Raw genomic sequence first — 14,974 nt, 5'->3', positions numbered from 1 at the left:
AGTTCAGGGTCCTGATGCTGCTTTTTTCTCCAGATCACAAATTCCACCAGGCCACAATCACAAAAGCCCAGGCTGCCTTCAATCTTAACGTCGTTAATGGTCTCCTCTACATTGGTGAGCATGAGATCCAATAGGACTTCAGCTTGGGTTGATCTAATACCTGGAGCAGGAATTTATCCTCAACAGACTCCAGGAATGTCCTGGATAAATAACATAAAATAACTCTTGATAAGGACAAGCCAACCGGGGACCAACAGTTGCAAGCCCTTGCATGGACAGAGGGCCAAGGCTTGCAGCTGGTTTGATTGTTCTGCAAGGAGGAGAAAATCCCCCAGAGACAGTCCTGGGTTTTGACATCCCTCGGGAGGAACCTGGGGGTCTCAGAGGGCTGGCCAGCAGAGTTGGAGAGTGTGGGGAAAGCCTGTAGGACTTCCTCCTGCAGCCTAAGAATGATGGAGTCATAGAATCATTAAGGTTGGAAAAGACCTCTGAGATCATCAAGTCCTACTATCAGAGAGAAACATGAACTTTTATTGAATAAATCTTCTTGCTGTACATGCCTGGGGCTGCATGCCATGGACAGAGTGACCTGATGGGGCCCATGGGAAGATGTGGCCAAGGCCCTGGTGACTGGTGCGAAACACCGATGCCAAGCACACGAGATGCAAAGAATGGAATGGGCAGTGACACTGGGAAAAGCCCAGAAACTTGTGAAATTAGTGCTGGTGCTGGAGTACGTGCTGCAGGTGAGGATGGCTCATTGTGATGAGCCAACAGTGGACTGTGACATTGCTGTGGGATGGGCAGTGATGCCCCCAAGAGAAGGTCGAATAAAGGTGACGCCCAACAGCTTGGCCAAGCTGTGGTTTGAGACATCTCCAGGCAACGGATTGTGACTCCATAGTCCACAGATGCTTTAACGTGGGCATAGCAGCTCAGCCCAGCAGTTCGTGTCTGGCCTCCAACCGAGCGTGTGTGCGAGGACTGGAGTGTGGACAGGGTGAACTTTGGTGCTGGTACGTGCTCTGGGTGCTGCTAGCGCAGCTCTCAGAAGCCGTTTCAGAGCCACTTTTTCTTTACCCTGACCCTGCTGGGAGCAGGCGGACGGGACATCCCGGGGAGGCGCGTGCAGCAGCATAGGTAGGCGGCACAGGGACTGGCATCGAGGGGGGGTGAATTCTGAGAGATCCTTGTCAGGCCGATGTGTGACTAATGTCTCTTGTCCTCTTCCAGTGTGACACCTGCTGCTGTAGCGTCAGTGCTGGGGAGTGTGTTACCATCTTCTGCTCCCCCGAGCCCACCATAACTGGTGGAAGCATGGAGGCAGCATTAGACACCCGCTGCCCCGTGTGCCTGGAGAACTGGGACAGCGCGGCGTACACCATGCCGTGCTGCCACCAGTTTTGCTTCCCCTGCATACAGCGGTGGACAAGCACCAGGCCCCAGTGTCCGCTTTGCAAACAGGACGTGCGATCCATCATCCACTCTGTGCGAGCGGACAACGACTATGAGGAGCTGGTGCTCAGACCAGCTGCAGTGGCAGCCACTGCCAGATGGAGCCCCGCAGGACGCCGCGCAGCCCGGCCATGGCCTGCAGTGCCCACGCGTCCTGTGGGTGGCCTGTCCCCTGCCACCTGGGCTTCCGTCTTCCAGGAGCACCCGGTCCTGCTGCGACCCTTGCACTCCTGGCTGCGACGGAAGCTGCGCCGCATCCTGGGCACCGAGGGGCCACATGCAAATACAGTGGCATACAGTGTCATCTGGGCTGTGCTCCTTGTCGGCCTGGCAGAAGAGATCCTGGCAGAAATGCTGGAACCCGACCTGCACGGCCACGCAGTGATCTTTGTGAGGTACTTCATCGCCTTCGCTGTGCAGAGGTGCGCCGGGGAGGCTCATCACTTGCTGGGCCTCAACATCGCTCCAGCTGCTGGGGCACAGGCCATTGCATCAGAGCCCAGAGCTGCCCCAGGAGAGGAGGCTCCTGTCCCTAGCCCAGCATCCCCCAGCAGCCCTGCCGGCTCCGGCTCCAACGGGGACGAAATGCTGGGCAGGACAGGAGAACAGCTCAGTGGGCGTCCCAGCCGCCCACATTCCAATCCTGTGAATGTCACCATGGAACAGGCAGCGCCCCGTGAGGAGCCAGAAGAGGTTGCAGGGCCCTCTGGCACCAGCCCACCTGAGGGGACCCGGCGAGCCCCAAAGAGGAAGGCCAGCAACTCCCAGCCTTCGGCATCACCAAAGAAGAGGCCACCTCGCCGGCAGGATTAGAGCAGTGATGGAGCTGAAGAGACTGGGGCCGGGCAGCAGCTGGGACGTGCACCGGCCCCAATGGACCCCTGCCATCAGTGTCCAATTCCACCATTGAAATAAAGTAGAACAAAAGACTGCAAAAAAAAACCAAAAAAAAAGTGTTAGTATTACTAATAGCAAAGCACAGCGGTTGTTGCTTCCCCACCCTTGACAGTTTCTTCCCTTTTTCCTACTGCCATGCCACTGGTGCATTCCAGACAGGAACCCCATGGGCTTCAGAGAAGGAAAGTGCAAATTTCTGCACCTGGGGAGAGGCACCCCCAGAGCATGCTACAGCTGGGTTAGCCAACTGCAGCAGAGCTAGGAGTCCTGCTGGACACCAAGCTGAACCAGCAAGGAGCCCAAGTTGCCTTGGTGAATGGTGTCCTGGGCTGCATGAGGCCAGATGCTGCCAGCAGGTGAAGGGTGGTTACCATGCCCCTCTGCTCGGCTCTGAGGAGGCCACAGCTGGAGCTTTGGGCCCAGAACTGGGCTCCCCACCACAAGAGAGACCAGGTGTTGTTCATTTTGCATGTCCGTAGCCCTGGGAGTACAAACTGTCCCTATCCCGCCTTGATGGGCTTGATGGGCTTGGTGGAATGTGTTGTAATTGGAGGGCTGGAGGGCTCGGTAGGGGAGCAGGGCTTGTCCCCAGCCTTGGGGAGGAGCCCATCCTCCACCCACGTGTGACATGCCCTCCATCATCTGCATCACATGCTGCACACAGCCTCCGCAATATTGTATGGGGTGTTTTTAAATCAAAATGCGACACTTCCCCTGTGTCATGGGTCGTCCGTTCCTGACTGCTGAGAGTTTCAGGACCATGCTGTGGTCGGGGCATTCCCAGACCTTGGGCAGGGTGAGGATTAGTGGGTCAGTTTCTAGGAGTCGTGCAAGGCTGGAGATGTTTCCTCAGCCCCTCCAGGTACCAAAATCCCCGAGTTCCATGGTACTGTGACTCTCATGCCTTATCACCTTGTACCATGCCCTGTTCCAGCTTTGCATGGATTCTGCTCCATCCCTGCAGGGTGCTAGGAACCACTTCTGAGGGCTGAGTTCACCAGGGACCAGTGCAGAGTCCTCCCCTCCTCCTCCACTGAGAAGGTACAATGCCAGCACCAAGACAGCTTGGTAGCACTCAGCTGGGTAGCCACTTGCTGGAAATGGAACTGGGCTTCTGGTGGACATAGAGATGGCAGCGCTGTGCTTAAGGCTATCTCCAGGTTGCCAGCTCAGGGTGGGTTTTGTACAGTCTCCACTGTAGCAAAGGCCGTGCCTGGCCCGGCAAGCCTCTGCTTTGCAGCACGTCTTTGGCTCCAGAAGACAGATTCTGAATTTCTGCCTCTTTTGCTCTCCTTTAAGACATTGCAGATCACAGAATAATGGAATCATAGAATGGCCTGGGTTGAAAAGGTCCTCATGTACTTGGTTAAATTATCACGCTAGGTGAGGTTTTGTGAAGAGTTCTTTGCTCGCTGCCCCTCAGCACGCAAATAAGTTTTTGTGTTGTGAAGAACTTGCAGCTCCCATCATTTTTGTGGGTTTGTGGGTTTTGTGCTTGCTCTAACCTGAAGCATCACACATATCCTCCAGATGACCCCATTTATTTCTGCGTTATATGTATTAATTACAAAACGAAGTGACATGCTCTTCTTTCTGCATGATCTTGATCATACGTTAATTGGTTTTGTTTATTTTTCCTTATAAATTGGAGAACACCTTAACAATGGAGCTTTATGTTCACTGTTCAATATGAAAGATGGGTATTTTGATATTTTCTTCTTCTGATTGATGGCTTGTTTGAACTCTCTTGTCCTCCTTTTGAAATTTTGGTCCTGTATGTTTTAAACAGCTGACTTAATAATATTCTGCTGGTTTTTCAGGAGGATCATTGATATAGTAAATGTTTTATACTTTTATTTTGAACATACTCTGCTTTTGTGAGGTGAGATACCAGCTACCAAAGAACCTTATTATCTAATCCCAGCATTGGGCATGCAAATAAGGCCATCACTATGAGTACAGGAAAAGTCAGTACAGAATGATGTGTAGTTTTCACATATCCCACGAGTTAAAATGCCATGTTTTGCTCCATGTGTCTTCTAGGTGTGGATGTGTGGAGGTGGCATGTTCGATGTTCCATGCTCTAGAGTTGGGCATATCTACAGGAAGTATGTCCCTTATAAAGTTCCTTCTGGCACCAGCCTAGCACGTGTGAGTAATTGGGTTTTGCTGTTTTTCATTTTCATTTATAATCACTTTCTTCATTTCCTGTGAACTGTTTTCCACACCTAACAGTAAGCCATTAAAATGTGAAACGAATGTTGCTTTATTTTTCTGAAATGAGATGTGCAATTGCTGCAGTTATGCTACCTTGCAGAGATAAAATTGCGAAGAGCAAAATGAAAGCTTAAAATTGTAGGGCTGGACATTTCAGAGCAGAAGTGCGTTTCATAGCAATTCAAAAGAACCTAAGAATAACCTAAGGCTTATGCTCCTTGAATAGCACAGTGTTGTCAGGCATAGCAGGACCAATTTGAAAGCACGTTTTCTTATCTGTCAGCAGAACAGGCAAAATCTTGCATAAGGAATATTTTCTGAGGGAGAAGAACTGAGCAACAATGATTTGAGCGACTGTCTAATTATTGTATAAAACCTGGTTATGGGATGCTGCCAGCTTGGAGCCGTGTGAGTGAGAAATTAGGAGACCTCTAGATATTTCTCAGACTACCATCCATATCCATGGGGAACTTTTTGCTCAAGAGAAAATGTTCTGTAACTTTCTGGAGATGTTCACAGGATGTCAAAAGATGGGAGACAAAGGCCACAGATGTAGCTTCCAGGCAGATACTAGTATTTATTCATGCTTAAATTTAATCTTTTCTATTTTAGAGGATTTTTTTTAAATGGCATTAATATTAAAGTCTGTATATTGCCATAGGATAATATTTTATGAATCCTTTTTTTCTTAATAATGAAAATGTGGTAAAAATAAAAGAATATATTTCTTTTAAAGGGGAGATATTCTTAGTTTCAGCAGCATGGAACAAGTCTGGCTGTGATAACTCTGGAGACAGGAATGAGGCCTTCTGTACTCCCTGCCTGAGCTGGGAGCTGCCTAGAGAGAGAAAAAATTGCCTGAAAAGAATGCCCATGTAAATAGCAAGGCACAGTAATGGGATTAGTGGTTGTGGCAGTGTTGGTGACAAGGGGATTGATTAAGTTGAGAGGTTCAGATCTTCCCCTAAGCTAAGCACGTGTATTCTCAAAGTGTTCTTGTTCAGATTTCTACACTGGTTGATATAAACTGCTTTGTTATTGTATCCCCTGGTGAAATCACACTTAACTTGATGTTAGAAGTCCAAGTTTCATTCTTTCTTTTCCCCTGCTACAGAACAAAGTATCTCATAAGAGAATATCCTGTCTTGTACATTACCTGTAGCAGTCAAATTCAGTCATTTCTGTTTGTACTTACTAGAATCTCATACAGTTCAACGTTACCTTTCATGGTGGCACTGTGAATACTTGCAGCCAACGGGTAGCCACAGCCTGCAGTCTCCCTTTTTTTCTGTTCATATGCATGTGTGTGTATGTATACGCATGTAATGTATTTATATTTTTATACCTTATATTTATTTTCACATTCCAATGAAACATCCGTGAAATACTGACACCCTAAAATACCAGATATAAAATTAAATACCTGCACATGCTCTGCCCTGTCTTGTGAGAAAAGATGTAGTAGCGTGTTGATGAGGTGGACCTTATCCATCCTATTCAAGAAATAGTTGCATCTGTGTTAGAATCTGAAATATGATGATGCTGAGGTAAATTTCTGGCATATGTTAAAATTTGAAAGAAAATTTGAATTTCCAGGTTTTTAATTTTTTTCTGGTACAGTATTCTAAATCAAAATATGACTGTTAAGATACATTGTATCAAGGTTGCCAACAGTACATGATCTTCTGTACATTTTAGTGTTTGGGGCTATCTTAATAACTAGCCAAGGAAGAAAGGACCCTGAACCATAACGTTGTGTTTAAGCCCAAAAATATTCTCCTTCTGTCATCCAATCCAGAAAAGCAAAAGCAAGTACATACTCATCTTTCATATGTCAATCCCTTTGAAACAGGCCATTTGTGGTTTTGAATAAACTGCTCCAAACAGAGCTGTTAGCCAAAATAATGCTATGGCATGTTGCCTAGATTTTTCATCAATCATTACCTTATTCTCCAAATATCATGATGTTCTCCAAAGAATGTAGTTTGCCTGTAAAAATATTTTATCTGAAACTTCCCTCCAGTTCAATAATGGATAGCATAGCAAAGAATACCTAGAAGTATTATCTCTGCAATATTTTCAGTACTTAGTTGTTTCCATAAAACATTTCGCTAAATCCTTTTCCATCTTCTGGTGTGTAAAGAAGGATGCTGGAGGTGCAGTTCACAAGGGAATAAGCCATAGGAAGCCCAACTGAGATTGTGTAAATGATTGCAGTAGCCACTTCACTTGTCAAGAGAGAGCTTTCTGTTGTGCAGATACTGCTTTAAAGAAGCATGGATGTCCTCATCCTGTCCCTCAACACCAGCATAAGTGACAAAGGGACAAGTTAGAAAGATGGAGCTTCTAGACATGCCATGGATCTATTTTCAAGCTGTTTCAGCCTATGTTTGCCCATTTTACCTTCTCTTCTTGTAGAATTTCACCTGTTTACATCTTTTAGTAGCAAGTTTCAACATGCAATTTCAGCTAGCTATGTAATATCTGACCAGCTTAGGTATATTTTTAAAAAGCTATGATCTGCCATGAGGATAACTTGATTTATAAAATGAAAGACTTGTCAAAAACCGTGTTCTGCCTTCCCCATCAGTAAATAACCATTAGTGTACCACACACAATAGCAGGTGTCATTACATCAATTTTCTATATCCTTATTATTGTATTTCTTTCCTTCTTTTCTGCCATTCTAGACCTGACAGGCCTACACATACCTTATGCGTGGAAAAAATCCGCCTATGTCTGTAAAACATTTGCTGTACAGAAGTAAAGCAAACTGTAAACATGCGTAGTAGATTTATAAAGCAGGTCGTTACAGAATCACAGAATGGCCCGGATTGGAAGGGACCTCAAAGATCATGAATCTCCAACCCCCCACCACCACAGGCTCGGCCACCAACCAACACATTTAATACTAGACCAACACTAGTCACAAACAAATGCAAAAGCTTTTTTAACAAAGCTTTTTCTGGAGATGTCTCAGGATGTCACTGCTTGCCAGGGGCCCAATTTACAGGTAATTGCACATAAAATGAGATTAATGAGCAGGCAGATGACAGAAGTGATTCCTCATTGTAGTGTGGAAGTACCATGTAATTATTCATTCATTCATTTGTTCAGTCACCCTCTGTACAACACTGCAGTGACTAATAGTTGCTTTTATTTGTTTGTTTTATGTAAAGTATAGCAAACTAGGCCTCAAATCTTAGAACCCCACACAAGTCATTGTTCTGTTAAGAACTTCTGAATTGTTTGACTGGGCTGCTTTAGTTGCTTTATGACATTCTTCCCTGTTCCTATTTTTTTTTAAGAGTTACAGTTAAGCCTTTTTTTTTTTTTTTTTTTTTTTTTACTGAGTTACCTATGAAGTTAGACGTTAAAATTCAATTAGAGATTTCTTTTTAGATGTATCCCAGAAAATTATTTATTTTATTTTGCTTCTTGTTGGGGCGGGGGGATTTTTCTATTCATGATTCTGTCAGAAAATTGTTAATAAGCCGTCACTTTCAATAGGATATACAGAGATGAACTCAGAATTTCAAAATATATCCAGAGAATTTTTTTTCATTTACAGGTATCTTACACAGCATTTTAGCCTTAACTCAGAACATTAGAGCATTAAGCCTTGCTGAAGGGAAGGGCAATCCCACTGAAGTTCACGTTTGGATGCTAACCCAACAGCATGGTGAATCCTAATCTTAAACTGAATTCCTCCCTGCGCTCCAGGACATGGGATCCCAGAACACAGTGATCCTCTGACCCAACAGACACAAGCCCGATGACATTTGCCTCATTACACAGTGTTGCTGAACTGGGACTTGCAAGAGTTTGTTTCAGGAATTCAGCTGCTAAAGGTGGGTTCAGATTCCCACCTGAACCATTCTCTCAGCCTTTTTCAGTGGCTTTGAAAAAATAATTTCTTTAAATAAAGAAATGTAGCTAGACCATCTGGTGCTGTGACTACGTTTGCATTTTTTGGCAGAGCTTCTTTTAATATTATGATCATTTATTTTAATTTGTTTTTTTCCAGCTGCAGATGTTTGGGCATTTTCTTTTGTTTCCAGACAAGTTAAAGAACAGAGGAGAAACAGTTAGGTAAAGAGAGCTCATAGGGCTGTTTTCTTGTGACTGGAGTACAAACCAATAGATGTGGCATGCTGCTTAGGGGCAGTGCTGGTACTTTCATAGTGACCTCCTTAGTGCTTAGCACACTTTCTAGTTTTTGTTCAACAGCCTGGCACTGGAAGCCACGTTATGTAGCTGAAGAAATGTGTCTGGAAACAAACTACTGAACTCTCTTCTAGGATTATCAGCAAAGGTGGACTCTAGGCTACCAAGTATGAGTCTGCAAAGTGGGCATCACAGTAGCAAGCAGATGTTACACCATTGTTCTGCTTCCTGTAGAGGAGCAGGCATCAGTAAATAAAGTTTGTATTTATACCTTTCTGAAACATTTATCTCTAGAGTGGCTGAGAAGATGATGTGCTCTACTTTCTCTACTCTCTCTCTCCCCACAGCTGCCTTACAAACAAGCTGAAGAGACATGCAGGCAGAGCTTGAGGCAGGGAGCGTCCTGGCAAGGCACCATGTGTGCATACAGAGCTTGCTGCCCACTGAACCCCACAGTCCAGCCTCAAGTGAGCAGAGATGTGTCCTTTAGTGACAGCTGGCTTTTTCCAGCCACCTCTTCCCTTTTTTCAAAGTGTACATTTAACTTTTTTTTTTTTTTTTTTTTTTTTTTTTTTTTTTTTTTTTGAGGGGGGGGTAGAGATACAAACATTGCTAAAAAGAATGAAATTCTGGCTGTTTTCAGGTGACATCTCTAGAATTTCAGTTTTAGGTATTTACAGTATACAGGCTGAAAACAGTCTCTTGCTTCTTTGCCAGCTGTGCTGTGCTAACTCCCACGAGAGTTATTTATGTACACCACCATCTTTGTCACCTAGTTAGTGCACTATCTTCCATCAAGAAGCTTTTATTTTATACCTGCAGGCATCTCTTTATTTGCTTGCTTTTTTACACAAATGCAAACCATTACTGGAATGAAAGCTAATTAAGTTTTAAACATGATTATATACAAAGGACCAAAACAAGATGTCAGAGAAAGAAAAAGAAAAGGCTGCCAAACAGTAGCACTGCCTAATGCCAAAGAAAAAAAAAAAAGGGAGTTAGGCAAGAAAAGGAATGGAAGAAAGCCAGATATTGAGATCTGCACATCACAAAGTCGTACTTGGTGTCCAGGAAATACTTTATTATGCTTCCACTGTATAAATGTACAGAAAAGAGTAATGATTGTCACTGAAGGAGGAGCATTTGCGTGACATTCAGGTTTAGGGTACTGTTTTTCTCCTTGCGAGAGCTGTGAGGATATGTATTCTGCTGCTTCTGTCATATTAATCCATACTTGTTGAATAGGTTCCTCCAGTCATGCTTTTTCTCCTTTTTTGCAGTGATTTATTGTTACTTTATATTACCCATTTGCCAGAAGAGCATAAAGTATAGTTCTCTTGGCTGGCTGGATCCCAGTGTGCTTTTTAAATACTTCTTATGTAAAACAAACTGTACATTATGTTATTTCTAGCCAAATGAAATGCAGCTGCTACCAAACATAAAAAAGATACCCGTCCTGAAGCAACAACAACACTGTACTTCACAAAATAAACAATAAAGAGCATTTAAAATGGGAAGATGAAGTGGGTAGAAATAACATGTATGAATGTTATTAGGAAGAAATAGATTAATATGCTGGTTGTGGCAGAGATTGTCGCATTGTTTTTAGCAAATAAACAGTTGTATCCCCTCTTACATTTCATAGTTGAAGTTTCTAGGCATGCTACAGTGACTCATGTTTGACTGATGTAATTGAAAGTGATTTTTGATGTCCTTGCTGATGAGGGAAATGACTGTTGTGACACATGAAACAACACCAGATGTGTGTGTGTCTGCTGGTGACATACAGCTTCCTGGAAAATGGCCGGGTTAAATGTAGGACAACAGGAATTCATTGCAGGATGCACCTGTTCCCATGGTAGTTGAATATTGACAAAAGCAAAGTCTGTGGATTTGGATTAGGGTTGGTTTCATTCCAAGAATGAGATAGTCACAGAATCAGAAGGAAACAGTTATGTAGGTGAAGTGAAACAAATAAGAGAACTGTAGCACTATTTTAGTGCCACTGGATAACAAAAACATACTTAGGAACATCTGGAGAAACTGAAAACAGAAATTGCATTTTAATGATAGCTTAACTGCTGCATCAAGAACATGAACTGGAAAAGATGTAACTGTCGGGGTGGAGTTTTGCAGGTTTGCAGTGTGCAGTAGTATGTCTCTGGGTAACACTTTTGTTATGAAATATGGAATTACCTCTTTCTTCTCAGGGACCACTCTAGTTTAACCTTGTTCGGAAAAAATATTTATGAATCTGTCCTTTGCTATGTGTCTCCCCCAGTCCAGTTTTCCAACCTGCTAACCAGTGCCCACCTTCTCACTGAATTTTGGTAACAACATGTCTCTTGAAAAAGGTGGACAATCTTGCATCCTTAAAAAGAAGGGGCTGTCATTTGATCAAAGAGATGCATGTTTCCCACTTACTGTGGAATGTGAACAGGACAAAGCAGTACATGAAATATTTCTTTCTCTTTTCTCCAGTCAAGTAGTTTCGACTCTTTATTGAAGTCTGGATGTCAGTGACATTGTAACTTACCGTCTTGTTGTAGAACACTGCTGAAAGAAAATCTAACACAAAGTTCCAGTTTTGCATGTGTGATTTATATAAAAAATCAAGGAAAACTTGTTCAAATATAAGCCCAATAATAAAGGATTTGTCAAAGAACAATGCTGTAGCAGCGCCTCAAAATGTAACCACTTCAAAAATGCATGCATGGACAACTGATGGCAGCTGATGAATGAGTCTTTCTGAGGCTGATATGACCCTTGCGTGCATCACTCAGCTTCTAGGTGGTACTGTCACAACCTTACACGTAGAAGTATGCATCTTCTCAAATATCTTTGGGCTTTACTTTTTATCATGAAGAAACTTTCCACTGACTATGATGAGAGAGAACAAGTCATCACTGATCTGTCGTGGATAGGTCTTGAGAAACTCCTCAAATGTCTATCTACAATTCCAGTGACTTCCTTATATTGTGTATCTAATTCATGTAACTATTTAGTATTGAACTGGTCCACATTTAATTACTCCTATTATTTTTTTTATTATTATTTTTTTCCTCTTCAATTAAAACTCCAGCTTAACTAGGCTGATCATCTGTAGCCTTGCAATGAGTAGAAGTTTGCCAAGCAGCAGCAGTTTTTCAGCTGTAGAAACATATTTCATTTATCCGCTCAGAATGCATTTAGGTGAGGTGTTCAGATTGAGGTAAAAGAACCCAAGCACATATGATCTACCACATCATGAGAGATCCCCAAACTGATTATTCTTACTGATAAAAATAATTGAAAAGGCATTTTAGAATCTGGCATTTAAAAGACTTCTTTTCTGTAGAAGGTTATGCAAATATTATCAAAGTTAGAAATGGAGAGATTCAAGCCAACTTTTGTTTATTTTAATTTCTTTGTAGATTAACCTTACTATGAGACTGGAGTGCTGTAAGGCATCTACAAAATGCCACCTGATCTCGTAGGCTTTTAAGTCTTATACATTATGAAGTTCTCCTAGTGTCAAATGGCTTGGCATCTGCTTTAATTCATGTTCTGTCAAGATCTGTTCCCTCTCATTTATGGAGTTTAATAAGGGCACATGCTCCAGAATGTATCTAGCCTCATTTCAAGGCTCAGGCAAGGAGGACATGACACAGTCTTCCTTCCTCCACAATGTCTGTCACAGATAGTGGGAAAATCAGTTCTCGAAGAGACTTATAAAGGACTTGAAATCACTTCCTTGCAAGTATGTCACTTGACAAGTAAGCCTTTCTGTTGGTAAAGTCAGTAGGAAACTAGAATCTCATTGAAATGTGTGTGGAGAAGTTGTGTTCGTAGGAGGTTTTTCTCATAGGGCAACTTCTCACAATATTAGACAGCCACAGAACTGCAATATTCAACTCCGCAGAGCTCATTCATCTCCAAGGACACGATAAGTTATTATAGTGTAAGTAGAAATGTGAATGATGTTCGCCTTTGATTGTGTAAGGCTACTCTGGGCTAGCTTACAGAATTTGATCTACCTGACTTCATTCAATCTAAATATGGGGGTTAACTGTTATTTGATGATTCTGTTACTGGTCTGTACGTGTTTATGTTAAAGTGAAATGTTGTGATTACTGAGTTTCTGTAGTGAAAATAAAGATCAGAATCTCTTGTTAACTGAACACAGCAAACCTCTTTAAAGTGTTTGGATACAGAATGCTTTCTTCTTGTAACAACCAACTTCAGAAAGAGCTTTCCACTACTTCAGGGGGAGGGCTGCTTACAATCATGTTCCTAAATAGTCCGGAGGTTTAGAGCTAGCAAATAAGGAGTTTATATTTTTAAAAGGATACTTACTGAAATTCAAAGGGCTGCCTCATATAGGTTCAGCTAATGATTGTAATGTATAAACATGCTAAGAACATATAGTTTCCTTATAGAATCTGCCAAGGTGTGGAAAATTTTTAGCATAGAAGAGAAGCATAGATTTTGGAAGAACTAAGGAACACAGTTTTAAATAGATTTAGATCCTGTCAGTCTCACTTCAGTGGTTGGTAAAATCATGGAGAAGATTACTCTGGGAGTTACTGAAAAGCACAATACAGTCATTAATCAGGCAACATGGGTTGCCTGTTTATGAACTTTTTTTCCTTTTATGACAAGGTTACCCACCAAAATGACCAAAGGAAGCGGTTGATATAATATTTTTGAATTTCAGCAAAGCTTTTGGCACTCTTTCTCACAATATCCTTCTGCATAAAATGTCCAGCATACAGCTAGACAAATGAAGATTGCAGTGGGTGAACAATTGGCTAATGGGTCAGACTTAAAGGATTGATTATAGTAGATGGAGGTACATCAGGCTGGTTGCTAGTCATTGGTGTGGAATGGTGTAGAGCTCCATTTTAGGGCCAGTTTTCTTCAACGTTTTAATCAGTGAGGTGGCTGCAAGACTCAAAGGTGTACGTGAAAGCACACAAAGTGCGGTTGTGAATAACACTGTAGGAGAACTGCTGGATCATGGCCTGAACCTCTGATTGACCACCTGGATTGAGCACTGAGTCAGCTGTGAGAGCACAGGTGAAGGCAATTCACCTGTGTGATCAGAAGTGGTGGAGCCTGGCTCCACCTTTACTAGACCCCCATTTAAGGACTGACTGCCACTAAGGATGGGTCTCTCTTTCTGGAGGTCGCTCCTTGTGGGGTTTATTGTAAGCCTACAAAACTGGTGAGCGCTTTCCATTTATTTTTTATTATCTTTCTAACATGATAATCTTATTAAACCTAACTTTTCTGTATGCTTATTGATCATCCAATGCTTTATAATATTTATTATACAGTATGCATACTGGTCTTACAAACACTGAAATAGAGGCAGCTATTTGTTGGCTCCCTCAAAGGTAGAGAGGTCTTATGGAGAGATCTTGACGTATTAGAGCAAACACTGAATTCTGCATCTGGGATGGAGCTGTACAGACTAGGTGACAGAAGGTGGGAGATCAGCCCCCACAGAAAGGGATCTAGGGGTTCTGGTTAAAGACAAGTTGAATTTGAGTCAACGCTGTGCCTTGGAAGCCAAAGGAGCCCACTGCACCCTGGGGTGCACCAGATCCACCACTGCTAGCCAGATGAGAGAAAGGATTGTCCCACTCTGCTTTGTACTGGTGTAGCCTCACCTCCAACACTTTGTGCAGGTTTTGGCACCGGTGTGTGAGAAGAACATGAAACTGTTAGCATCCAAAAGATAGCTACAACGATAGTGAAGGGTCTGGAGGTCAAAGCATGTGCGGAGCTGCTGAGACCCCTTGGTTTTTTTCAGCCTAGAGAAAAGGAGATGGAGGGGAGGTCTCATGGCAGCCTATGCCTTCTTTACAAGGGATGCAGAGGAGTTGTACTGAGCTCTGCTCTCTGGTGGCAGCACCAGGGCCTGAGTGAATGGCATGGAGCTGTGTCAGGGAAATGTTGGGCTGAGGATTATGGAAAGGTTCTGCACCATGGAGCAGTGGGCATGGCATTGAGCTGCCAGAGTTTAAGGCGCGTTTGGATATCACTTTCAATTTTGGATTTGAAGCTTAGGTAGTAGGAACCCCTGTTGGTTCCTTCTAACTCAGGATATTCTATGATATATGGGTAAAGTAGCTTCCCTGATACTTGGGGAGTGGTGTGCAGAACTGTATTTTCCTCAAGTTTGATAAGTTCCCACCATCACAGGAAAGAAAGGAAGGGAGAAAGAGGAAGGAAGGATTTGTTGGAAAACAAA

General features: G+C 43.1%; 1 protein-coding gene across 3 annotated transcripts in view; it reads left to right on the top strand.

The window, feature by feature from the left end:
• The window catches only part of GALNTL6 (polypeptide N-acetylgalactosaminyltransferase like 6), a 421,689-nt gene that overhangs the window by 382,413 nt on the left and 24,302 nt on the right, over window positions 1-14,974 (top strand). For all 3 annotated transcript variants that reach the window (XM_052682320.1, XM_052682319.1, XM_052682321.1), the window contains exon 8: window positions 4,396-4,503. In XM_052682320.1, the coding sequence (XP_052538280.1) occupies window positions 4,396-4,503 (108 nt within the window). The remainder of the gene's footprint in view (window positions 1-4,395; window positions 4,504-14,974) is intronic.

This window comes from Tympanuchus pallidicinctus, unplaced genomic scaffold (genome assembly GCF_026119805.1).
Source record: "Tympanuchus pallidicinctus isolate F22 unplaced genomic scaffold, pur_lepc_1.0 scaffold2, whole genome shotgun sequence".
In the NCBI taxonomy this organism is placed as follows: domain Eukaryota; kingdom Metazoa; phylum Chordata; class Aves; order Galliformes; family Phasianidae; genus Tympanuchus; species Tympanuchus pallidicinctus.
This window is presented reverse-complemented; position numbering and strand designations above follow the sequence as displayed.